The sequence below is a fragment of the Brassica napus genome, chromosome A2, assembly GCF_020379485.1.
Source record: "Brassica napus cultivar Da-Ae chromosome A2, Da-Ae, whole genome shotgun sequence".
NCBI lineage: Eukaryota > Viridiplantae > Streptophyta > Magnoliopsida > Brassicales > Brassicaceae > Brassica > Brassica napus.
Genome location: NC_063435.1, coordinates 4,372,603 through 4,396,298, shown reverse-complemented (window position 1 = coordinate 4,396,298; position 23,696 = coordinate 4,372,603). Strand labels below are relative to the sequence as shown.

Sequence of the window (23,696 nt, the reverse complement as noted above, 5' to 3'; positions counted from 1 at the left end):
TATAAGTTGTTTTCTTCCATTTAAGTAACCAATGAAAACAGCAAAGGAATGTTTAAGAAACTAATAGATCCGTCTCTTAAATTTTAAGAACCCTCCATTAAATATGCTCTAAGGAAGAAAAAAAATTGGCGCATTTAGTAGTCAAGAGCCAAAGGCTGACGTATCTTGAAGGAGCTGCTGTTCCACTCAATGTTTTGCTTCCTCGCTGGTTGGATACTTAAATTAGTTCATTGATCATTATCTTGTTTGTAATGAGTAATGGAAACAAACCATTTCAAGCCGATTATATTGGCACAGGGTCAGTTTGAATTCTTTGCAGACATGTTTGAGAGAAAGGGGATGGTGAGGTCAAAAAAAGAAGAGAATGCAAGTGCTTGGAGGTGCAAATGCTGCATTAGTTCATGATTCTACAAGTTCACAAACCCATATAAATACACAAATACAGATTTTTATTATAGTAAATTATTGATAACAGTACCACCAAATGTATTGAAGACTGTGCAGCAGCAGCTCTAGCTCCCACGGTATGTGGTGAAAGAAAATGGTGAAAGTAACAGGGGGACGTGGAAATGCTCCCATTTCTGAGACTCTGTGACCTCAAATGCAATTGAAACATATGGGAAGAAGCCTCCTGGGCAATACTTTCCAGTGTTGAAGCTTATTCTATACGTCCCTGGCTTCAAAGCCTCGACCAAATCCATCAGTGGCCCGCTACGCCCATCTTTATCAGTAGCTGAAGTTCCCACCATGGACCAGTCCCCACGAGCTCCATGACCAAAGGAAGGACTCGTAGTACCATTCCACACCTCCAAGTGCACTTCAACACCTGCGGCTGGAGCACCACGTGAGACGTCTAAGACGTGAGTGGTGATGGGTGGCCTACTTCTCTTGGGAGCTTCTGCAACATTCAAATGCCCTCCTAAGATTCTCAGACGATCTTCTAAAGCAAGCAAGAAAGTAGACTAAGATCACAGATAACACGAGTATATATCAAACAGACTCCAACTAGATCCAAGCCTTACACATAACATTGACAAGGAAACAAATACCTTGAGGTTTTGTGGACTCAGTTTGTGAAACAGCTTTAGCCTTCTCGGAGAAGAGCTTTGCCATCCGGAGCTCAGTTATTTTCATTTGCTCCTTAGCAGCAATCTCGAGCTCCACTATCGGTCTGTTTGCATATCTTCCCTGTAAAAAGAAGCGATTTAGAGAACATGGAACTCTGTAGAGTGCATTTCAGAATTAAAAGAAGAAGAAGACAGACAATACACAACTACACAAGTAGAGACCAAAGATACCAAAACTTGCAATATAAGTGGCGGTAAAGTTACATAGCCAAGAGATCTTGAAGATCACTGTATTTTATACACTAAAATTCTTCTCCTTTACATTGAGCTACGAGATCTCTTGACTAGTTAGCAGATTCATCAATCATCTTTTAAAGATGATCTCAGATATTTGTTTGATCTTCTTCACATAAATGTTAACATCAAGTCTCAAACAACCACATCATAATGTAAACAACTAGTGTCAAACAACGATAACAGCTCCACGAATCTGAATGTCTAAACATCCTTAATTATTTAGTCTAATAACTAAAAAAAAACTGAAGCTGACCTTTAACTCAGCGAGCATCTCGGCGTGAGTTCTGCCGGAGGCGCAAATAATGAAGATAAAGCCAAATCTTTCTCTGTAGAGTGCATTCCACTCTGCAAGCTCCTAAGAAAACGAAGACAGTTCATCATCAGAAAGAAGTAAACTTTTACGAGATATGTGGAGATCCGATCCGATCCGATTACCTCCAAGGCAGAAGCAGAGGTTGTGGCAAAGGCCCTGGACTGCTCCGTCACGCTGCGGCGAGCGAAATCGGAGTTGCTAGAAGGAGAAGGAGACTTGCCAATCTGAGGATGAGCAGCGAAGGCTTCAAGCCAGGCCGCGACGTTGACTTGGTTGAACCAGATGTCTCTTGCGGACTCGATCGCTGCATCTAAAGAGTTAAAGGGAGAAGCTTTCACCATCAGCTTCGCGAAATCAGAGCTTCCGCAGCAAACCTTCCAGTCCTCTTCCCTGATCTCCATCGTCGTCATCGCCATTTTTTTTCTTTCACTGATCGTTGTTCTTGTTGGCTACCTCTGTAAGACGAAAGTCTGTTAACTGGGTCTAGTTCTGTCGGGTAATGAAATTCTGCTAAACTGGGCCTAGTTCTGTAATAAAAGTCTAATGAGCGGGCTTTAGTTCTGTTGACTAATGTAATGTAAGATGTTAAAAGGTTAATTCCAATTTTGACAATTTCCGGGGAGTTTTTTCCTATATAAACTTTGATATCGTGCTGATTTCACCCATAACTAACATTTATTTTAAATAAATTATTTGAACTATTAAATTAAAATTAAAACCAACTTTTACCAAAATAATATTGGCAAACCATCAATATATATATATATATATTATTTGAGTACTCAATAACACTATAAAAAAATTAATACCAAAAATACGCTACTAACTATAAAAACTATGAAATATTAAAAAAAAGTATACATAAAAGCATCTAATATATATAACTTTTTATTATTATTTGGATATACGATAAATTTTGGTAAGGAATCAAAACAATAACGATACACAAAATAAACAAATTACATGGCCTAGGTTCACATATAGCTATTTTACTTGACGAATACATGAAAAATCTAATGTATTACTTATTTTGGTATCATATTATATTTTAAAATATTTGGGTTTGTTGCCCAAAAAAAAAAAATTGGGTTTTTGTTTTCTTGAATTTTCTTGTATATTTGAGATCTGCGTATGTTTATCATTTAATAAATTCATTTTTTGGTTATTTGAAAAAAAAATTGGGTATTTATAGATTTCACGGAGTTTTGAGTATATATTTTAATTTTAATTATTTTAGGTATTTTTTATTTTAAATTTCTTTGTACATTTTTTGACTTTCTGGTAAAATATAGAAAAATACATATGGCATTTGACTCACGAAAAATTAAGCACATAATATAAAAATAGTCTCAAATATTTTCAAAACATATTTTTGTTTCCAAACTGGCAAACAAGGATCAAAATGATCAAATTAGAAATGAATATATAGTTGTCATTCATCCTACTAATAAAGTATATTTTGGTCAACCTGATCTTTTAAATCTATTTAGAGGGAAAGAGTTTAAAATGAACTATCTAAGAGATTTGTTTCCCTCTAAAATGAAACATGACCCGGAGACACGTACGTACATGAATGTCTTTTTACTGGGCCTTTTTAATAAAACCGGCCCATTATATCACTCCTTAGTCCTCTCCTATTACTTCATCTTCTTCCCGTTGTCAATTTACTATTTATACAGAGGACTCTTCGTTTAGGTTTTTTGTCTTCTGCTTGTGGCGGGAAAAAAACAAAGCATCGGCGGAAATGGCGAGAGACGACGAGGAGACGCAAGAAGAGATCAAGGAGCGACTGATCAACGAAGAGTACAAGACCTGGAAGAGGAACACTCCTTTCCTCTACGATCTCGTCATCAGCCACCTCCTTGAGTGGCCTTCCCTTACTGTCGAGTGGCTCCCCGACCGCGAGGAGCCTTCCGGGAAAAACTACTCCGTTCAGAAGATGATTCTCGGCACCCACACCCACGTGAACGAGGCTAATTACCTCATGCTGGCTCAGGTTCAGCTTCCCCTTGCCGACGCCGAGTACAACGATGAGAGGGCCAAGTTTGGTTCCGCCACCGGCAAGGTACAATTTTCATTTTTCTCATGTCCAAAAATTTAGGGTTTCAGTGAATTGAGTGAACATAACGTTTGAATTTAGGGTTTCAGTGAATTGAATGAGCAAAAGGTTTGAATTTAAGGTTTCAGTTAATTGAATGAACAAAAGTTTTGAGTTTATGAAATTGAATGAACTTTTTTTTTTTTTTTGTCAACGTAATATATTAAAATTTAAAAGTTAAGTGGTTACAACCGGAGCTATGCTCGACCGTAAGACGATAAAACCGGAGTTAATCTCAACGGTCAGATGAACAACAAAGAGTACACTAAAACATAAGATAGAAATGTTGGTGGGAGAGACTAGCTCAATGTGAATAAATCCTTGGATGATCTTCACTTGTATCCCTGAAATGAAGCTCCAACAAGCTTGCCATAGTCGTAAACGACGTTTGTGCTTGCAACCCTGATCTGAGGCTCAGAGGGTTTACGTGAGTTGCATGAAAAAAAAAATAGAATTTAGGGTTTCATTGAGTTGAATCATGAAAAAGTTGACTACTTTGCGCAGGTGCAAGTTATTAAGAAAATAAATCACGAAGGGGAGATGAACCGAGCTCGCTACATGCCTCAGAACCCTTTCATGATTGCTACCAAGACGGTTCGTGGGGAGGTGTATGTGTTTGATTACAGCAAGCACCCTTCTAAGCCAGCGCTTGATGGTGCTTGCAACCCTGATCTGAGGCTCAGAGGTCACAGCTCTGAAGGGTATGGCCTGTCTTGGAGTACGCTCAAGCAGGGTCATTTGCTCAGCGGCGCTAATGACGCTCAGATCTGCTTGTGGGATATTAACGCCTCTCCTAAGAACAAGACTCTTGACGCTCACCAGATCTTTAAGGTACGCTTTGGTTCGTGTCTCCCTCTTGACTATTGCTTTGCATAATGTGATTGATATGTTTCCTTGTTGATTATTTAAGGCTCATGAAGGCGCTGTGGAAGATGTTGCATGGCATCTGAGGCATGAATACCTGTTTGGATCCGTTGGAGAGGATCAGTATTTTTTTATATGGGATCTGCGTTCTCCGTCTGCCAGTAAACCAGTACAGTCTGTGGCTGCTCACTCCAGGGAGGTGCGTTTTGTTTTTATAGACAGATTAAACTCTGAGCCTAAGGCTATAGTCTGCTTGGTCCATCTTAGTGATCTCTTTCTTACGTAAACACAAAATGAACCATAGAATCATATTGCCTCGTTTTGTGTTTGCTGATTCTTGCGTTGTTTGAAATGCCTCTCAGGTTAACTGCTTAGCCTTCAATCCACTTAATGAGTGGATTGTGGCAACAGGGTCAACTGATAAGACTGTTAAAGTATTCGATCTACGGAGGCTAAGCAGTGCTCTTCACTCACTTGATGGCCATATGTGAGAACATTTTACTTTTTGAGACATATTATATGTTACTAAGAAGCATTTTAGCGCACCATTGCTAACCTAATATTTGTTTAAATCTCCAGAGAGGAGGTTTTCCAAGTTGGTTGGAGCCCGAAGAACGAGTCTATCGTAGCCTCAAGTTGCCTCGGTAGAAGAATTATGGTTTGGGATATTAACAAGTTTGTGCACTAGACTTTGTTGTTTGGTTACTGAATGTTCTTGTTTACTCATGGAGAAACAATATTTGATGTGTGTGAGGGTGTCTTTATGACAGGATTGATGAGGAGCAGACAGCAGAGGCTGCGGAGGACGGCCCACCAGAGCTGCTGTTTACACATGGTGGTCACACCGCCAGAATTTCAGATTTCTCATGGAACCCTTGTGACGATTGGGTAATTTCCAGTGTATGTGAGGACAACATACTCCAAATATGGCAAATGGCTGAGACCATATATCATGGTGAGGATGATGCTCCAGGGGAAGAACCATTAAGAGGTTCCTAGCTTTATGGTTAGGTTCCTGTCTTGTTTTATACATCTCTTCTTTTGATCTGCTCCCGTATTTATTGTAATACATCTCTTTCTTTGATCTGCTCCCGTATTTAGTGTAAGTTATGTAAAATTAGACATGAGATTCCTTGTGACATGTTGGTTAAAAGAGTTGTTTGTTGTGAACTTGCGATATCATTAAGAACTGGCAACCAAAACGAAAACGCTCAAGTTAGTTCCTAGATTTGGCGGGATAAGAAAGATATTACAAGTTTGGATTGAAGTCTCCAACATCAGCCTCAACAGAGGTAGGCCTAAACAGAGGGATGCTTGTCACAATGGTCTTATTATTAAAGGCTTCAACGCCACTGGATAATTATAACTAGCCATGAAAAAATCTGAATTACTAGCAGAAAAAATATTCAAAACTTTAATAAATATAGTAATGAATAACTTTACTGATTATGTTTTTTTTGCATGAATGTAAAATTATTGTTCAATCAAACTGCACTACGTTTAATGCTTCTGTTTTCTTTAACTATAAAGAATCAAAGAATTATAGACTAAATGATCTTTGTCACTTTTCTTGTGCTGCAAACCAAGCCATCAAACCCCCTTCAAGATGCTTGTGCCCTTTTCCTTTGACTGAGAGTAGTTTCAGCCTAATGGTTTTGTCAATGAACTTAATCAAATACGCCACATCACGTGGTTGTTCACCATGCCTACGCGAATTTCTCTCCCTCCATATTGTGTGCACTGTTAGGCCTCTCTCACAACTCTGGTGTTTTTAAGATTGTACTACTTGATCTCGTGCAGCTGCAAGAGAGGTTTGGATCCAAAATTGAGGTTAGCCTTCCCGTGGATATTTTGGCATATTTGGAAACATGAAATCATCTCCAAAGCTTTTGAAGAAGCATCAGTTTGGCTGACTTTAGATTCTCATGAGGCCATCAAACCAACATGTTCGAATGTGAATGTTCTTAAGCTAGATGGACTTCCAACTTAAAATCAATGGTATAAGAGCCCGATCCAAATAGTCTAACCCGATCCACATCGATATGGTTGGTCCATCAATTTTTGTCCGAACATTCCGAGATTAAAAAAGCTATCATCTCGAAGGAGCGTATTAGACACAAAGTCACATCGGTAGTTGAAAGAATCCTAAGCAATATATAAGATAGATGTGCACTTCTCTTATCACCAATTATTTTAAGTTGAAACTATTTAGCTTAACAAATATTGCTCCTCCCAAGATATGGAGAGAGAGCCTCTAGTGGGCTTTGTGAAATGCAATGTTGGTTTCTCGTGGTCTTCTATCTCGTAGTCCTTTTTGTGAACCAATAAATTCCAAATCTGCAATTTGGCAACTTCCATGGACTAGTCATGTTGTAAAATTATACTTGATGTATCTATCGTCTTCCGGATTATTTATTTCACTATTTATTTCAGATGCAAAACCTTATGTTGATTTTAAAGGGTGATGATCCTTTTTGGATTATAAGTGATGTTGATGCTTATGGGTTTTCCGCTAATATTAAGGGATTCATGGCATGAGGGCATATCAGAACATATGAAATTTCCACCATTGTTGCATCAATTTGGAAATGTTGGCATTTTTATTGCAGAGTTTAGGTTGGAATTTGAGAATATTGAGAATTTAAGAGAAGTAGAAAAAGATATAGTAGTTGCACTGGAGTTAGGTTGTACGGTCTGGTATCGCTATAAAATCTTAAGATATGGTAAATACTCTTGTAAATCAGTTACGGAAACAATGGAGTTTTGGTGATGATGTCGCATCACTCTTTGTAGTGGCATCACGATGCTTTGGTTATGCACTTATCCGAAGTGTTAACAATAGTCCTTAGTGTTATTTTAGGAAGATTACAATGCGACAATATCTTAAAAGAATCTTGGTACAGAATGTTTGGCAGAAAAGTGTCTATTCCCTTTTTGGAATTGCATTTGGAAATATATACGTTGAAGATTGGTTTGTCAAAATAAAGTTCGGCTTGATGTTGCATACAAATCAGTTAATCAGATTAGAAAAAGATGAAATATGAAGTTAGACGATAACATATCATATGTTGCACACAAAAAAAAATAACATATCATACATGTTTAGCATAGAAGACTATTCTTCGCTGTATTTTCTTCATTTAAATTATACATCTGTGAGACTGTGTAGTGTGTACTAATTTGTTTTTCAGTAGTTTTTTTTTTGTAGTTACGAGTTGAAATTAATGAAGATTTGTTTGTTTGCCGTAAATGATATATTGGGCTTCAACTAGTAACCAAAGGCCCATACCTTCTTAAATAATTTTGGATGAGTTTCTAACACAACCGTCTTCTCAATCGAACGTTTCTTCCTCTCCACTCCAGAAACTCCCTTAGATCTCTCAGACAATGGCCGCGGCGATGGTTCTCGACCCCAAACCATCTCCGTCCCTAATGGATCTCTCCACGCCCGACGAGGAAGATCCCTACTCCCGTCTCAAATCCCTCGAACGCCAGCTCGAATTCACCGACATCCAAGAGGAGTACGTCAAAGACGAGCAGAAGAATCTCAAACGCGAGCTCCTACGCGCCCAAGAAGAGGTCAAACGAATCCAATCCGTGCCCCTCGTGATCGGCCAGTTCATGGAGATGGTCGATCAGAACAACGGCATCGTCGGGTCCACCACCGGGTCCAATTACTACGTCAGGATTCTCAGCACCATCAACAGAGAGGACCTGAAGCCTTCTGCCTCCGTGGCGCTTCACCGCCACTCGAACGCACTCGTTGATGTGTTGCCGCCTGAGGCTGATTCGAGTATCTCGCTTCTTAGCCAATCTGAGAAGCCTGACGTGTCCTATAATGTAAAGTTTCCTCTTTTAAGGATTTTTAGGGTTTTGGGTTGTTGAAAGGTGTTTGCTTTTTTTGTTTGTAGGATATTGGAGGATGTGATATTCAGAAGCAGGAGATTCGTGAGGCTGTTGAGTTGCCGTTGACGCATCACGAGCTTTATAAGCAGATTGGTATTGACCCTCCACGTGGTGTGTTGCTCTATGGACCTCCTGGTACTGGGAAGACTATGTTGGCTAAGGCTGTTGCCAACCACACAACCGCTGCTTTCATTAGGGTTGTTGGGTCCGAGTTTGTGCAGAAGTACCTCGGTGAGGTAAGATTTCTAAATTGTTTTAGTGGGTGTGTTCTGTTTGATGTCTGACTTGCTTGCCCTTTGGTTGCAGGGACCTCGTATGGTTCGTGATGTCTTCCGTCTTGCTAAAGAAAATGCTCCAGCTATTATCTTTATTGATGAGGTAGATGCAATTGCTACTGCTAGGTTCGATGCTCAAACTGGAGCTGATAGGGAAGTTCAGCGTATTCTCATGGAACTACTTAATCAGGTGTGAACAGTGAACAAATAAGCGTATCTTGGTATTCATTTAGAGTTTATTTTAAGATTTTATGCTGTAGACTGATGGAGTCTAGAAAAGAACTGTCTTGTCGTATTCTTATAAGTGGCATGATGCCTGACTTTTAGATTGAGTTGTGTTCTAAACATGTCTTGTTAAATTCGATGTAGATGGATGGGTTTGACCAGACCGTGAATGTCAAGGTCATAATGGCGACCAACAGGGCAGACACTCTTGATCCTGCTCTCTTACGTCCTGGAAGGCTTGATCGTAAGATTGAGTTCCCCCTTCCTGATAGACGTCAAAAGAGGCTTGTTTTCCAGGTTAGTTAACCACTACAAGTAATGCTTGAATGTTGACTTAATTTGTGAAAGAAATATTAAACCAAATGTTTCCTTAAAAGAATGTGTTTGCTGCTCTCTCTCTCATTAAATACAACGCAATGTGTTTGTCACAGTTTTGTCTTATTGACTGTTTTTCCTTGTGTAGGTATGCACCGCCAAAATGAACCTCAGCGATGAGGTTGACTTGGAAGACTATGTTTCACGGCCTGATAAAATTAGCGCTGCTGAGGTTAGTTTGCTAATTTATATTCTATGCTTCCCACTAGAGTTACTTTTCAGATGTATATGTAGCCTCCATAGTTTCTAGATCATCACCTAATAAGGGCTGTTTTCAGCATTATGTATGGATGTTAGCTGAGTTATCTAGTCTTTGTACATTATTGCCCTGAATTGGATTATTTAGAATCTAACTTTGAAAGTAAGATAGTTTGGTTTACCTAATATGGCGGTAATGTACATGGGAACTGACCCTAGAAGGATTGAATGAAAGATGAGTATTGTGCAGCCAAAGGTGATAGATATTAGATAGCACATTAATTCGATATTGTGTTGAACAATGCAGATAGCAGCAATCTGTCAGGAAGCTGGAATGCATGCAGTGCGTAAGAACAGATACGTGATATTGCCTAAGGATTTCGAGAAGGGTTACCGCTCGAACGTGAAGAAGCCAGACACGGACTTTGAGTTCTACAAGTGAGGGAGAAAGCTGAGAATGGGAATCAGAGTATGCGTGTTGTTAAAATTCCTTTGTTTATTTAATAGACATGGATACGCAGTTTAATGTATGAACTTCGTTGGATCTCTAGTGTACTTTGTGTTTAGCCTCTCAGCTTTTACAGTTCAATTTATAAGAAAACAGTGGCAGTCTAATATATGAACTAAGTTGCGTCTCTAATTCGTTGAGCTCGTCTCAGCTTCTTACAGTTCCATATATAAGAAAAACAGTGGATGATGTCTGAGAACTAGCAAAAGCATAGTACCAGAGGAAGCACCAGGTAATAATAATTTGTTTTTTTCTGTTTAAAAGAGAGCACCTGGGTTTATCTTGTGTTGGGATCTGGTAGATGATGACATGAGTAGTTTCACTTTGACATGGTATCCACTCTCCACAAAATCAAGAATGATGCAAATCGAGAGAAAGTAGTAACAAGAGTAGTTGGACAGGTCAGGACTATTATTACAATACCAAATCATTACTTTAGGAATATAAAAATCTAGGCTCTCTTATAATTGGTAACAAGATTTTGCATTTGGCGGAGTGTATTTGTCATTTTGTTATATCTTAAGAATCTTAGACTTGGTCAGTCTCTGGGTCACTCTCTCTACTCTTAGCGTTTGTTGCGGTCTTAACACATTAACATGATTTAATCTAACGACTCGCTGTCTTATCCTTAATAAATACGTCTCTTTTTGTTTAACTTCACTATACTTTTCTTCCATCTCTTTCAGTTTTCCTTTTATGTTTCTTCTTCTTCTCTCCGTCTCTCCCACTAGCCCCCACACGCATTGCCTTTGTCTTCTCTCTTTTCTTTCACCATTTCAAGATTGAGCTATAGTATCCACAAGATTTCACCATTGCCTCCTCTTCTGGTTTCCTGACTTCCTCATTGCCCACTACTCTCTCAGGTTCATCTTTCTCTCTCTTCTTTTTTTTATGTAAGTTTCTGTAATTGTTAGTTGTGGAATTATACTTAAAATCGCCATTTTCTCCGGCTAGGTGGGTAGGAAAAGTTTCAAGACTTTACAGTCTTAGTGACGTGGTTTTGTTTAGTTCCCTGTTTTTGCTCTTAATACAGGTTGTTTGTTTAACAACTCCGGTAAAACTGAACACTCAAACTCATCTTTTATTTACTTAGCGACGTTGTACACATGATGGACACACCACTTCTTCTTTCTCTATATCTTTGACAAAAAGGAGTTGCTTTTTTAATGCACATCAAAGTTTTGTGTTAAAGTTTGTTCTTTAGCTTTATTCCTTTTGCTTTGCTTTTTTTATTTTAGTTGGATGCTTCAGTCTGTTATCTTAGCCTCTTGCATTGTTTAATCTCCCAATGATAAAAGATAAAGATAGACAATGACATACTTTTTCTTGAAGATCTAATTTAGCATCTTTATTTGTTTCTAGCATTAGTTTTCAACTTACTTTTTTGAAGATCAGAGTGGGAATTGCTCATTATCTTCTCATTTTCTTTAATACCAGGAGGGACAGGAAGTTATGCTGATGATGCAGCTCCATTCCATGTTTGATGTTGGTCAAGTCTTGTCTACTTGTCTTGTCTCTTTCTTGTTTGTCACAACCACTTTCTACTCTTCTGCTATTGCGGATTTGAACTCGGACAGGCAAGCTCTTCTTTCCTTTGCTGCTTCTGTTCCTCATCTTAGGAAGCTCAACTGGAACTCCACTAACCACATCTGCAAATCATGGGTTGGTGTGACTTGCACTTCTGATGGTACTGGTGTTCTCACTCTCCGCCTTCCAGGAATAGGACTCGTGGGAACCATCCCTCCAAACACACTTGGTAAACTAGAGTCACTCGAGACTCTCAGTTTGAGATCAAACCTCATTGGTGGTAACCTTCCTCCTGATATTCCAACTCTCCCTTCACTACGCTACCTCTATCTCCAACATAACAACTTCTCCGGTGAGCTTCCTCCTACCTTTTTGTCCCAAAACCTCAGTATACTGGATCTCTCATTCAACTCTTTCACCGGGAAGATACCAACAACCTTACAAAACCAGAAGCAACTGACAAAGTTGAGTCTCCAGAACAACAAGCTTTCTGGACCAATACCTATTCTTGATACAACAACCCTGAGACTTTTAAACTTGAGCAACAACCATCTTAATGGTTCAATACCCTCTGAACTTGGTAAGTTTCCAAGTTCATCTTTTGCTGGAAACACAATGTTATGTGGACTTCCTCTGAAACCATGTGCCACTCCCTCTAGCCCCTCTCCTCTTATCCCACCCGTCTCCTCACCTCCTACATTGCCGCCGTTTCCTCACAAAGAAGGTCCCAAAAAGAAATTACATGTAAGCACTTTCATTCTCATTACAGCTGGAGGGGCTGCTCTGCTGCTCTTAGTCAGCGCTGTTATCTTATTCTGTTGTGTCAAGAAAAAAGACAAGAGGGAAGACAGCATCGCAAATGCAAAGACGTTGACTGAGAAAGCAAAGCAAGAATTTGGAAGCGGTGTACAAGAGCCTGAGAAGAACAAGCTGGTGTTCTTTGAAGGATGCTCATATAACTTTGATCTTGAGGATTTGTTAAGGGCATCAGCGGAAGTACTAGGAAAGGGTAGTTATGGGACAGCATACAAGGCTGTCTTAGAGGAATCCACTACCGTTGTGGTTAAAAGGTTGAAGGAAGTTGCAGTTGGAAAGAAGGAGTTTGAACAGCAGATGGAGATTATCAGTGGGGTTGGGGAACACCCTAACGTTGCTCCCCTTCGTGCTTATTATTACAACAAGGATGAGAAGCTCATGGTTTGTGATTATTACCCTGGTGGTAACTTATCATCACTCCTTCACGGTTAGTCTTCTTCCCCATCTTTGTTTAATGGTTTATGTTTACATGTTGGGTTACTTGCTGTCGTGAACAAACACGAATCAATTTGAAGAAATCAAAGAACTCAAAGAGCAAAAAATGATTCAGAAAAAAATACCCGTTTAGAATTTGTATATTGTTATATGAATTAATAACATTTTTTTTCTTTTAGAAATACACACTTCTCATAGAAAAAGTAATTTCTTAATATTTAAAAGCCTATTGTACCGTTTTTTTACTGGTGCACAGAGATTAAGACACTTCCAGAATTAACACTTACCAGTAGCTTGGTTTTGATGTCATGATAGGTAACCTGGGAGGTGAGAGAAGGTTTCTTGACTGGGACTCAAGACTGAGAATCATTCTAGCTGCTGCAAAAGGTGTAGCTCACCTCCATCAAGTTGGAGGTCCAAAGTTCAGTCATGGAAACATAAAGTCCTCAAACATGATTATGAAGCAGGAGAATGATGTGTGCGTTTCCGATTATGGGTTGACCTCTCTGATGGTTGTGCCAGTAACCCCAATGAGAGGTGCAGGCTACCGCGCACCAGAAGTGATAGAAACAAGGAAACACACGCATAAATCCGATGTTTACAGTTTCGGTGTACTTATACTGGAGATGTTGACTGGGAAGTCTCCAGTGCAGTCGCCGAGTAGGGAGGACATGGTCGATCTCCCGAGGTGGGTGCAGTCAGTGGTGAGGGAGGAATGGACTAGCGAGGTGTTTGATGTTGAGCTAATGAAGGTTCAGAACATTGAAGAAGAAATGGTGCAGATGCTGCAGATTGCAATGGCCTGTGTGGCTCAAGTGGCTGAGGTACGACCAAGTATGGATGATGTGGTTAGGATGATTGAAGAGATACGAGTTTCTGACTCTTCTGAGACAAGGCCATCTTCAGATGACAATAGCAAAGCCAAAGACTCTATTGTTCAAACCACCCCTTGATTGTTATTATTCCCCATTCTCTTATATGCTTTTGAGTTTGTAAGTCTTTTCTGTTGATTGTTTGAAGATAAGTCCCTTAAGTAGTAAGACGCGGTTACATAGCAATTATTGTAGGATCCTTTCTTGTGTCTCATGATATATATGAATATGATCCAATTAGCTATTAAAAAAATAGATTTGGAGGAGTTCCAAATAGATGTGTAAAGAGTAATCATGGAGAGATAGAGGAGGCTGCTTCAGTGAGGATCTTATAGAGAGCTTCAGGTTGGGAGAAAAATGCAGAGTGATCACTCTCTTCAAGAAGGAAGTATTGAGCAGGAGGCCACAGGGTAACCATTAAGTCTTGACGACTTGACTGGAACATATTGTCTTTGCCTGTCTTCACATAGACCCTTGGGATTTTGTCAGCCTCTGGTGCTGCAGGGATATCCACTATGCCTGCAAATGCCATGACAGGGGCTGGACGCAGAAGTGTGGTAGCCAGTGTGTAATCCTGATTATACATGAATAGATGAATGTGTAAATGTTATTGAGGCAAATGTTAATGCATAAATGAATTCCCACATTGGTAGTTGAAGAAATAATTAACTAATACATAAAGTGAGAGAACCAAAATCCTGTCAATTAGTTTTAAGTTGGAAGCTCGCACAATTTAACAGCAAAGTTCATAATAAAGAGTTTGGTAATAAAAGATAATTAACCTCCATGGGGCTCTCGTTGTAATACTTGTCCCGGACATACTCAGGTTTCATCATCATACTTGTGGGGAGATTCTCGGGTCCATTTCCAAAAGTGAAGTCCCATATCTTCTCAGCTTCCGTCTCTATCATCCCTGAACATATCTTTAGTACTTCCTTGAGAATTGGGGGAATTATGGTACCAGGTTTGACCATGGCTGCTGCGACGTAAACAGCCATGGAGACTTTGGAAGGATACTGGCACATGGCAGCCGTCATGCTCCCTCCTCCAACGCTGTGGCTCACCAGAATGACCTTTTGGTCGAGGGGAAGTTGGGAGAGGAAGTCATAGAGAGGCTGGTTGTAGTCATCAAGAGAGGAGACAGTGTTTGGATCAGTTAGGTTGATCCCAGCGCCCTTGAGGTCGATGCAGGTGGCCTTATGTCCATTCTCTCTCAGTGAATTGGCGAGCTTGTACCAACACCATCCTCCATGCCCTGCACCGTGCACAAACGCAAAATGATGATGCTCACTCATGTTCAAATCTTTTTCTAATACAATTAGTATTTCTTCCTACGAGTATCTTTTGTAGAGCTAGGTAATATCTGTTTATATGGCTGTGATGTGTTTGTCATCATGTCAATTTGTCTTTATCCTTTAGAAGAACAACTTTGAAATGCGGCTTTGTTCAAACTCACAACGTTTATCACGTTCGTCATTATCCTTACCAGTATCTTCTTGAACTCTTGTGGAGCAACTTTGGAGGTCCATATACACATATTCGAAACCAAAGCACAAGTGGACCAACACAAGACATGCAACGTTTACAGTTTTAGTATTTTTTTTTTTGTTCTTTTTTTTTCGATTTTTTACATCTTCCAACTTTTTTTTATTTTTTGAAAAATATCTATGCTTTCTGTTTGAATATGGGTGTTCTCCTTTTTTTTTCTTTTTTTTTAAGGCGGGATGAGCCGGGCGTTCTCCTTTATCTCCACATCACTATTGACTCTTCTCTTCTTCTTTTTTTGTACGCTATAAGTTTTTAAATAAGAGAGAGTTTTCAAAACTAAATAAAATGGATAGTTGAACTGAAATAAATAAACTAAACTAAAGTTACTAAAAGAGTATTTGCATGCTTCACACTTATCAAAGAAGTTTGGTGAAGTAAAATAGGTATAGTTTATATTTATCAAAGGATAATCTAGAACCAGGTTTTCTAAAATATATGTAAAACATTTTACCGGTTGATACCAAAACCATGCACTAGAGTGATAACAATAACATTATATATATATATATATATATATTATGAAACAAAATAGTCATGGTAAATTTACTATATATGTTTCAATCTTTTTTATATGATTTTATTATATAATTCTTCCTACAATTAACACAATAAGATTTGCAAGATTTGAGTAAAAGAAAAATCTGCCCGATTATATTTTATATTTGCACTGACTAATCAAAAAGACTATCTTAAATCTAGAAGTTATCACAAAAAAATATTACGTTTATTTAAAAGAAAACATAAAAAGCATTTGTAGAAAATTTATATAGGGTAATGAGTTGTGCATGTCAGCAGTTGAAAATATATAGTTTTTTTAAAATAATACGTAATGTTTAATGCATTAAATCTGAAGTGCAATGAAAAGGTAAGGAAGTGGAGCGCCACAAAACAAAGTTTGAGTTGGCCTTTTGAGGCTTAAGACACACAGATAACGCGATTACTCCCGTAAACCCTGAAAAAGTCTTCCCATTTAAATACATTTCTAAAAAGACGTGGTTTTAAGACTAAAAACGATTAGAAAAAGGTATTTTATAAGTATTCAAGGTCTGCATAAATTGATATTTTGAGTGGATGATGATCCACCTTCAAGTATGCGTGAATAGCAACATCATAAATACGTGTTCAAAGAAAAAAAGCAACATCATAAATATTACTAAAACGTGAGGAAATAGTCTTGGATGATCACTATTACTTTAATGAATAGTCGGTTGGATTAATGGGAGAGAGGTCAAATTACAACCCCTATAAGTATACTCCTCTTCTTTCACCATATGGACACTGTGTAATTAAGTCTCAAATTACATACACTTAATACATAAATCACTTGGCCACGTTACAACTTACAAGTTAAGACCTGTCCGCATTATCTTTGTAAGTGTATACATTCTTTTGACTTTAAAACCCTCCTTGCATTGCATCATCTCCCTCTGTGCAAGCATCTGCATCTTCTTCTTAGTCTCAGGTTCTCTTTTTTGTCATTTTTGTGTCTACGTGTTTGCGAATTCTCATGATTTTTTCTAAACAGTTACACTATCCTTTTTTGTATTGTTTGTCTTCTTTTCCCATTGTCTCATATTGACTGTTTCTTGTGTGTTTCCAGCTTTGCTTAGGGTCCATCGATTTTGCAGCAATGGATTATGAACTGGTAACATCCAAAAAACCTTCTTTCATACGAATGATCAACCATAGATTCTCATTCTTGATTCTTGAACTTGTCAGGTTCGTTCCAAGAAGAGTATGAAAAACAACAAGTGGCTCGAGCATAATCTCGAAGGTGAGTAGTCAGTCCATCTCATTGGTTACATTGTCCTATTAAATCATGTGTTCATTTTCATAAAAGAAAATATAAACGTTTAGAATGTTATTTTGTGTGTGTGTGGTGATCAGATATGGACAGGAGCGTGAAAAAGATGGTTAAGTTGATAGAAGAGGATGCAGATTCGCTTGCCAAGAAGGCAGAGATGTATTACCAAAAGAGACCAGAACTCATCAGCCTGGTCGATGAGTTTCACCGTATGTACCGTTCTCTAGCCGAGCGTTACGATGACCTCTCCTCCTCTGACCTCACTACTGAGCTCAATAACAATAGGTTAGGCCGTCCTCCTTCCCGTCGCGCTCCTGGTTTTGACTACTTCCTTGGCAATAACGGAGGAGGAGGCCTTCCCTCTGATCTTTACCACAAAGATGTAGATGATGCTGCTTCCGTTACCGACTCCGAACAGGAATGGGATGACTCCTCTTCCCTGGCTAGTTACCCCGGTTACGTGAGCGTTGGTTCAGACTTTCAGTCCCTGACCAAGAGGGTCGCTGATCTCGAGATCGATCTGCGTGAAGCCAAAGAGAGACTCAGGATGCAACTCGAAGGAAACACTGAGAGCTTGGCCTTGACAAGGGTGAAGAGTGAGAGTAAGTTTGTTGATTATCCAGCGAAACTCGCTGCTTGTGAGCAAGAGCTGAGAGATGCAAACGAGAAGATACTCAACTCAGAAGACCAAATCTTCATGTTAAAGAACCAGCTCGCTAGATACTTGCCACATGAGTTGGATGATGAGAATGGCGAAGAAGGAGCAGATTCAACACAAGAGATGGACGTTGAGAGTTTGTCTGAAGAGCTGAGAATCGCAAGCCTGAGGCTTAGGGAGGCGGAGAGAGAGAACGGCATGATGAGAAGAGAAGTTGAGAAGAGCAAGTCTGATGAGTTAAGGCTCAAGAGCCTCCAGAACATGCTCGAGTCGGCGCAGAAAGAAGCTGCAGCGTGGAAGAGCAAGTCTACTGCGGATAGAAGAGAGGTGGCGAAGCTGCACGACAGAGTCTCCATGTTGAAACATAGTTTAGCAGGTAGAGATCATGAGATCAGGGATCTGAAGACAGCTCTGTCTGATGCAGAAGAGAAGATATTCCCTGAGAAGGCGCAGTTCAAAGAAGAGATAACCAGCCTCTTGGAGGAGAAAGCAAACCGAGACGAGCAGTTCAGTGAGCTGGAAGCGCAAGTGCGTTATCTCGAAGAGGAGATAAGAAGAGTGACTAATGAGAAAACGGAAGAGGAGGAGAGGCTCAAGGGAGAAATCGAGGTGCTGACGGTGGAAAAGGCAGTGAAAGAGATATGCATAGAGACGGTAAGCAACAAGGTGAGTAAGCTAGAATCAGAGATGCTTCTGCTTGAATATGAAATGAAAGCAAAAGACAGTAAGACAATGGAGATGGAGGAGGAGGTGGAGAAGCTGAGGAGTAAGCTAGAAGAAGTAGCAGAAGAGAAGAGGGAAGTGATAAGACAGCTTTGTTTCTCACTGGACTACTCCAAAGACGAGTGCAAGAGACTACACACTACGCCTATTCAGGGCATCGACCATTAAGATCTTCCTACATTTTCACTTTTCTGATTCTGATGTATATCAATACTATTTTTGTAACTTTGTTTTTGTCACTCTTTCACATATAGAAAGAGCTGTTTTTGGTTTTGTTTGTTTGATAAAAAGAATAATAAAAATCAAAAGATTTAGTAACAGTTTGTGTTTGACATTAGATATGGCATTATCTAGTTTACAAACACTACTGTATATGACTTCTGGCGCATTATATAAATAAGAAGAGTTTCTTTCACTTATTTCAAACAATCAACATGAGTAATGTGGTGGGTGTGCTATGTACAGCTAACAACCCAGAAGAGAGTGCTTACTTGAGATGCTCACCACCCTCCAAAAAATCAAACTTCACCAGGAAGCATGGTATCTACCGGACCAAGATCACAGAAGGCAATGCCCTGAAACATACATCCATGAAGCAACTAAGGTTAGCTTCTATCAAAATGGTTTCATTTGAATAAACAAAATAGATACTTACATCTCCAGTGAGGTGTGCAACACATTTCTTCTCAGCCAACAGTTCAGCTTCAGACTGCACAACATTGTCATGTCTCAGTTTAGCTTCCTAGCATTTAGAGTCAAAACCTTCAAAAGACTGATATCTAAGAAGGCTATACCTTGGCGATTCGGTTGCGAAGGTAGTCATCAAATTCTACATCCTTAACAAGCTCATAATCTCCATCTCCCTGGAAACAAACCCCATTTTGAGAGTTCACCACTAGAGAAAAAAAATTAAGTAAACAAGCATAGAACATACCGTTGATCGGCATGGCATGCTGAAGACAAGGTCCTTTGCAATACCATAAGGATTCCCATTTGTGTACACCTAAAATTTACATTAACACAACCCTATCAAAGTCTGAACCAATCTATCCTTTTGTTATCAAATTGGGTATACAAGAAGATGTACCCCAGTTGAAAACCAATCACCCTCAGGAGTAGGAGTCACAAGAGACTTTATAGCATCAACAATGGAAACAGCAGTAGAAGCAGCAGACGACCGACCCCATTTCTGAATTAGTAAGCCACCTCTCTGCAAACACAAACGCAGAAGCAACTCACTCAGCCAATAGTGTTATCTCCTATTGCAGAAAATCATCACAATATCAGCGGAAACGCCATCTTACCTTCTGCACACTCTCAGTGAATCCCTCTTCTAACCATTTGTGATCTGTAATAACCTCCTTCACCGGCCGGCCATTAATTCTTGCATTTAAGAAGTCTGGCACCTGAATCACCTCTCAAAGATAAGATAAACCAACAACAAAGGACACTAGAGCAAGTTAAGACACACCTGAGTCGTGGAGTGATTTCCCCATATGGTCATATTAGACACTTTATCATAGAAGACCCCGGCTTTAAGAGCAAGCTGCAAAATGGACTTTTCAATCATATAAATGAAAAAATGCATGTAACCACATATATGTGTGAGTGATATGTGGTAACCTGACACTTGGCACGATTCTCATCCAACCTCGTGAGGGCATGGAAGTTCTTTGCAGGAATGTTGGGAGCATTTTTAAGACAAATCAAGGCGCTGCAGACAAAGCATACTTAAGACGATGGTTAAGATACCAAGAGTAGTGAATTAAGGAATGTAAGCTTACTTGGTGTTGCAAGGATTCCCCACTACAAGGACCTTAACATTAGGAGAGGCAACAGCATTAAGAGCTTTGCCTTGCTCAGCAAAGATCTGGCCATTAATGTCCAACAAGGCGGCACGTTCCATTCCAGGGCCTCGAGGTTTTGCGCCAATGAGAAGAGCCCACTCCACATCTTGGAACACTTCATATGGATCAGTTCCTATATCAACTTCTCTCAACAAGGGGAACAAGGAATCCTCGAGCTCCATCGCAACCCCTTCGAGGGCTTGGATTGATCTCTCTGATCCAAGAAGTTTCAAAGCAATGGGTTGGTCTGGTCCAAACACTGAACCTGAAGCAAGCTACACAAGATAAAAGACAAATGATTGGTAAGTAACCTTATCTTATGGAATAGTAATTAAAGTAAACAACTTACTTTGAAGAGAAGGTGGTTTGAGATCATGCCTGCAGCACCTGAAACTGCAATATTGATCATCTTCTTCCATGACTTCGTCTCCTCTTCCTGCAAACACACATATAAGATACTACTATCTCCATGTGAAGCAGAGGATTATCTCTACCCTTAAGACATGATTGAGAAAGAGGGAGAAAGATTACAGCTTTAAGGTCATAGGTGAGACAGAACACTCCATAACACTCTTTCTTCGTCTTCACCGATCCATTGTCTTGAACCGCAACAGGTGCTTGGTTACTTTTACCATAGATTCAAAAACAAGCATCTGAATCAGATATAAAGGTTGAAACTTTTAATAATTAGGAGCGTAAAGAGGCTTACTTCTGAGAAACAGAGCAAGAGATTTTGGAGTTGGGAGCTGTGTGTAGCGGTGGGAGAAGAAGAAGATGACGAAACTGGTTTGAAAGATGCAGTTTTGAGGAGAGGCTTAGCCGAGACGAAGAGTTGAGAAAAGGCGACGTCATTTTTGGGGGTTGAAAGCTCTGTCATGGCCATTATCGCACAGACACAAACTGTGAAAGTGAGTAGTCAGAAAACGGAACTATGGGAGAAGAAGACAGAGAGCGCGCCAAGCTAGAGAAAGAGGATTGGGGGAATATAAGGCTCAGATCATGACACGTGTTAATTACTGATTCCAGGCCCAACTTATGAGGCCCATTATAGAACGCGACAAGCCAGAAAGAGGATTGGGTAATGTAAGGCTCATATCACGACACGTGTCAATTATTTGTCATCCACACCGAATATCTTCTTTGACTTCAGGCCCAACTTAAGGCCCAGTAAAGAATACCTGTAACCGCTGATCGGAGCTATTCGTCTTCTCCGGCGAAATCGCGAAACTGCTTCAACGGAAACTAAACGAAAGGTACGAATTTTGATCGCGGAAGTTTAGAAATGGAGGTTATCGACAAATGGGTTACTGAATTTTTCATCCGTTGTCAACACAATCCTAGGGTTTCCCCTACTAAACTACTTTCGGCGTTGAAATTTGGAGATTCCCCCGACTGCCTGAAGCTCAAGATATCATCAGTTTTGCGGGGACATCTCCAATTCTTTGATCCGAGGCACGGTCGAGGAGAGAACGCTTGACCTCCTCGAGATTCTTGAGAAGCTTCTGATGCAGCAACGTTCACGGAGTCTCACAAGCAGCTTATTGCTGGACGGCGGCTGAGTGCACGCTTAGATTCATGTGGCCATCGTCTGGTTCGGATGGTGTATTCACTGACGCCGTTGCGAGACGGATTGGGATTCTGAAGGAGAGTGGGAGCGGTTTAGTGACTGAGGAGTTGTTGGAATGGCACTTAAGTATCCTGATGTTTATCAGCGGATTCGCGAGACTAACATTAGGTTCACTGCCGTCTCCTTTCTCACTCAGCTTGTGAAAGAGCAGTGGGCATTACTTGGGAGCTCCACTCTTGAGTCAGTAGCTCAAAGGAGGGTTCTTAAGCGCAAGGCTGAGAACAACGTTGAGAGCGATAGCCCAATTGATGTTGATGAAAGCACTGTGCGTTTGGAGAGTGACACCGTTGATGATGCCAACGAGCAACGTGGAAGTGGAATGGGAACAGTAGGGATGTTGAAGGAGTGGGATGTCTGGAGAATGGTGGGATTGATAAGGTGAATGAACAACATGGAGCAGACGAGGAGCGGACAATGGGTGCACAAGAACAGGAACATGAGTCCAGTCTTGATAAGGGGGACAAAACGGCTGCTCGGGAGCTGAAGGAGTGTTTGTTAGAGATTCAACGACAAATCGATCCTTCTACTAGGCATGTTCAAGATTCTTCGACAGATCAGTATGTTTGCCAAGTCCTGTACTCTACTATCAAAAACGCAATGCTGATACATCTAGGACCTAATCAAGTTTCAAAATAGTGAACTTGGCTCACTTATATGTTTATGGCATTGTCATTTTGTTGTTGTTGTTGTTGTGCAGGTATGGTAAATCATGGAAAGATATAAAAAATGCAAACCCTGCAGTATTCGCAGAGAGGACTGAGGTAAGTATGTCCTTGTTTGTACATTCATACTCATCAGTTGTCTGAATAAAGTTATATGTGAAATGTGAGTGATATCAAGGTTGTAACTTGGTAGGTGGAAAATGGAGGAGCTTAGTTCGGTAGAAGTAACATCTTTTCAAGGGTAAATGGGGTTTTGCCTGCCAGACATATTAAATAACTGTGGAGAAAGGGTCTTTCACATTTTGTATGGTGAATGGTAATGATGAAAGAGCACCTCGTGGGACAATTCTGGCTGCAACCTTTGTTGTGGTCAGTGTCAAACTTATACGGCTGTTCTTGTTGGCGATCTATTCTATCCTTATCTTCCTTTTCCTACCAATTTTTTTCTCTATGTCTCTCCTTTTCCACGTGTTAAGTAACATTTAAACCCAACGACATAGTAGTCAAATATGCATTTAGATCTATGATTGCCTGTTAGCATTCGGACCATCCGTAGAGACAAAGCTAAGTACGTATGATGAACGTATGTATTGGTTACTGCATATTTGTTATGTGTTGCCAGTTTATTGCAGAATCCTGAACTCCGTGAGGGCTGAAGGAATTCGCCGCCAACAAGAAAGATATGTTCAACGGTAATGTCACTATCACTCTGCTCTCTTCTATTCTCGTCATGTTCCCCACTTCTGTTCTGACTTTTAGTCTTTTTTTTGTTTTATTTTTATTAATTACATTATTTTGAATTTCTGGTGTCCACCAAACTTATTGGTTCGATTGAATCGTGCAGTTTTCTCAAGCAAGGAAACTCTTTTTTTTTTTTACTATTATCCTCTTTGCTATAGTGTTTGTGGTTCACAAAACTATTCATGGCATATTCCTTTTCCCTTTTTAGCTTGTTTAGCCATGTGTTTTTCAAAGTAGTGCACGTTTGGTTATTTCAATTATTTTCAATGCTGTGTCTCGAGTATATTTTATTGGCAACTAAGATTTGTCA

General features: G+C 39.8%; 6 protein-coding genes and 2 pseudogenes across 9 annotated transcripts; 5 read left to right on the top strand and 3 right to left on the bottom strand.

Moving 5' to 3' along the window:
* Positions 1-371: 371 nt before the first annotated feature.
* On the bottom strand, positions 372-2,156 carry LOC106387591 (uric acid degradation bifunctional protein TTL-like). 3 transcript variants are annotated; one of them, XM_013827487.3, is made up of 4 exons: positions 1,800-2,156; positions 1,618-1,719; positions 1,050-1,188; positions 372-940 (listed from the first exon to the last, which is right to left on the bottom strand). In XM_013827487.3, exons 1-4 carry the CDS (start codon positions 2,091-2,093, stop codon positions 513-515), a joined length of 963 nt encoding a protein of 320 aa, XP_013682941.2. In that variant the 5' UTR covers positions 2,094-2,156; the 3' UTR covers positions 372-512. The 3 variants fall into 3 exon arrangements, with proteins under 3 accessions (XP_013682941.2, XP_013682950.2, XP_013682957.2); XM_013827496.3 differs by having other exon boundaries at positions 372-937; positions 1,800-2,155; XM_013827503.3 differs by having other exon boundaries at positions 372-898; positions 1,800-2,155.
* Positions 2,157-3,024: 868 nt separating this feature from the next.
* Positions 3,025-5,794, top strand: LOC106417501 (histone-binding protein MSI1-like). The gene is made up of 6 exons (XM_013858295.3): positions 3,025-3,742; positions 4,280-4,606; positions 4,686-4,838; positions 5,002-5,126; positions 5,219-5,314; positions 5,410-5,794. Exons 1-6 carry the CDS (start codon positions 3,422-3,424, stop codon positions 5,636-5,638), a joined length of 1,251 nt encoding a protein of 416 aa, XP_013713749.2. The 5' UTR covers positions 3,025-3,421; the 3' UTR covers positions 5,639-5,794.
* Positions 5,795-7,930: 2,136 nt separating this feature from the next.
* LOC106387585 (26S proteasome regulatory subunit 6B homolog) lies at positions 7,931-10,235 on the top strand. The gene is made up of 6 exons (XM_013827474.3): positions 7,931-8,479; positions 8,551-8,781; positions 8,852-9,010; positions 9,190-9,342; positions 9,509-9,592; positions 9,926-10,235. Exons 1-6 carry the CDS (start codon positions 8,027-8,029, stop codon positions 10,058-10,060), a joined length of 1,215 nt encoding a protein of 404 aa, XP_013682928.1. The 5' UTR covers positions 7,931-8,026; the 3' UTR covers positions 10,061-10,235.
* Positions 10,236-10,547: 312 nt separating this feature from the next.
* Positions 10,548-13,990, top strand: LOC106387560 (probable inactive receptor kinase At5g58300). Of its 2 annotated transcripts, XM_013827443.3 has the most exons (3): positions 10,548-10,989; positions 11,564-12,896; positions 13,220-13,990. In XM_013827443.3, exons 2-3 carry the CDS (start codon positions 11,579-11,581, stop codon positions 13,855-13,857), a joined length of 1,956 nt encoding a protein of 651 aa, XP_013682897.2. In that variant the 5' UTR covers positions 10,548-10,989; positions 11,564-11,578; the 3' UTR covers positions 13,858-13,990. The 2 variants fall into 2 exon arrangements, with proteins under 2 accessions (XP_013682897.2, XP_048606546.1); XM_048750589.1 differs by lacking the exon at positions 10,548-10,989 and having other exon boundaries at positions 11,036-12,896.
* Positions 13,915-15,150, bottom strand: LOC106387575 (methylesterase 18-like). The gene is made up of 2 exons (XM_013827462.3): positions 14,559-15,150; positions 13,915-14,350 (listed from the first exon to the last, which is right to left on the bottom strand). Exons 1-2 carry the CDS (start codon positions 15,069-15,071, stop codon positions 14,069-14,071), a joined length of 795 nt encoding a protein of 264 aa, XP_013682916.2. The 5' UTR covers positions 15,072-15,150; the 3' UTR covers positions 13,915-14,068.
* Positions 15,151-16,930: 1,780 nt separating this feature from the next.
* On the top strand, positions 16,931-18,846 carry LOC106387533 (protein NETWORKED 4A-like). The gene is made up of 3 exons (XM_013827424.3): positions 16,931-16,969; positions 17,044-17,098; positions 17,212-18,846. The coding sequence occupies exons 1-3, from the start codon at positions 16,955-16,957 to the stop codon at positions 18,675-18,677; spliced, it is 1,536 nt and encodes a 511-aa protein (XP_013682878.2). The 5' UTR covers positions 16,931-16,954; the 3' UTR covers positions 18,678-18,846.
* Positions 18,803-21,254, bottom strand: LOC106387550 (annotated as a pseudogene).
* A 101-nt stretch (positions 21,255-21,355) lies between these two features.
* Positions 21,356-23,167, top strand: LOC106387524 (annotated as a pseudogene).
* Positions 23,168-23,696: the final 529 nt, after the last annotated feature.

Bases quoted from the DNA above. Each gene is read 5' to 3' on its own strand.
- LOC106387560 (XM_013827443.3), top strand. From the start codon at position 11,579: ATGCTGATGATGCAGCTCCATTCCATGTTTGATGTTGGTCAAGTCTTG. The intron at 12,897-13,219 runs GTTAGTCTTCTT...ATGTCATGATAG, and splicing joins CTTATCATCACTCCTTCACG to GTAACCTGGGAGGTGAGAGA.
- LOC106387585 (XM_013827474.3), top strand. From the start codon at position 8,027: ATGGCCGCGGCGATGGTTCTCGACCCCAAACCATCTCCGTCCCTAATG. The intron at 8,480-8,550 runs GTAAAGTTTCCT...TTTTGTTTGTAG, and splicing joins AGCCTGACGTGTCCTATAAT to GATATTGGAGGATGTGATAT. The intron at 9,011-9,189 runs GTGTGAACAGTG...AATTCGATGTAG, and splicing joins TCATGGAACTACTTAATCAG to ATGGATGGGTTTGACCAGAC.
- LOC106387575 (XM_013827462.3), bottom strand. From the start codon at position 15,071: ATGAGTGAGCATCATCATTTTGCGTTTGTGCACGGTGCAGGGCATGGA. The intron at 14,351-14,558 runs GTTAATTATCTT...ATGTATAATCAG, and splicing joins ACAACGAGAGCCCCATGGAG to GATTACACACTGGCTACCAC.
- LOC106387591 (XM_013827487.3), bottom strand. From the start codon at position 2,093: ATGGCGATGACGACGATGGAGATCAGGGAAGAGGACTGGAAGGTTTGC. The intron at 1,720-1,799 runs GTAATCGGATCG...TCGTTTTCTTAG, and splicing joins CCTCTGCTTCTGCCTTGGAG to GAGCTTGCAGAGTGGAATGC. The intron at 1,189-1,617 runs GTCAGCTTCAGT...TTCTTTTTACAG, and splicing joins AGATGCTCGCTGAGTTAAAG to GGAAGATATGCAAACAGACC.
- LOC106417501 (XM_013858295.3), top strand. From the start codon at position 3,422: ATGGCGAGAGACGACGAGGAGACGCAAGAAGAGATCAAGGAGCGACTG. The intron at 4,607-4,685 runs GTACGCTTTGGT...TGATTATTTAAG, and splicing joins ACGCTCACCAGATCTTTAAG to GCTCATGAAGGCGCTGTGGA. The intron at 4,839-5,001 runs GTGCGTTTTGTT...AATGCCTCTCAG, and splicing joins TGGCTGCTCACTCCAGGGAG to GTTAACTGCTTAGCCTTCAA.
- LOC106387533 (XM_013827424.3), top strand. The intron at 17,099-17,211 runs GTGAGTAGTCAG...TGTGGTGATCAG, and splicing joins GCTCGAGCATAATCTCGAAG to ATATGGACAGGAGCGTGAAA.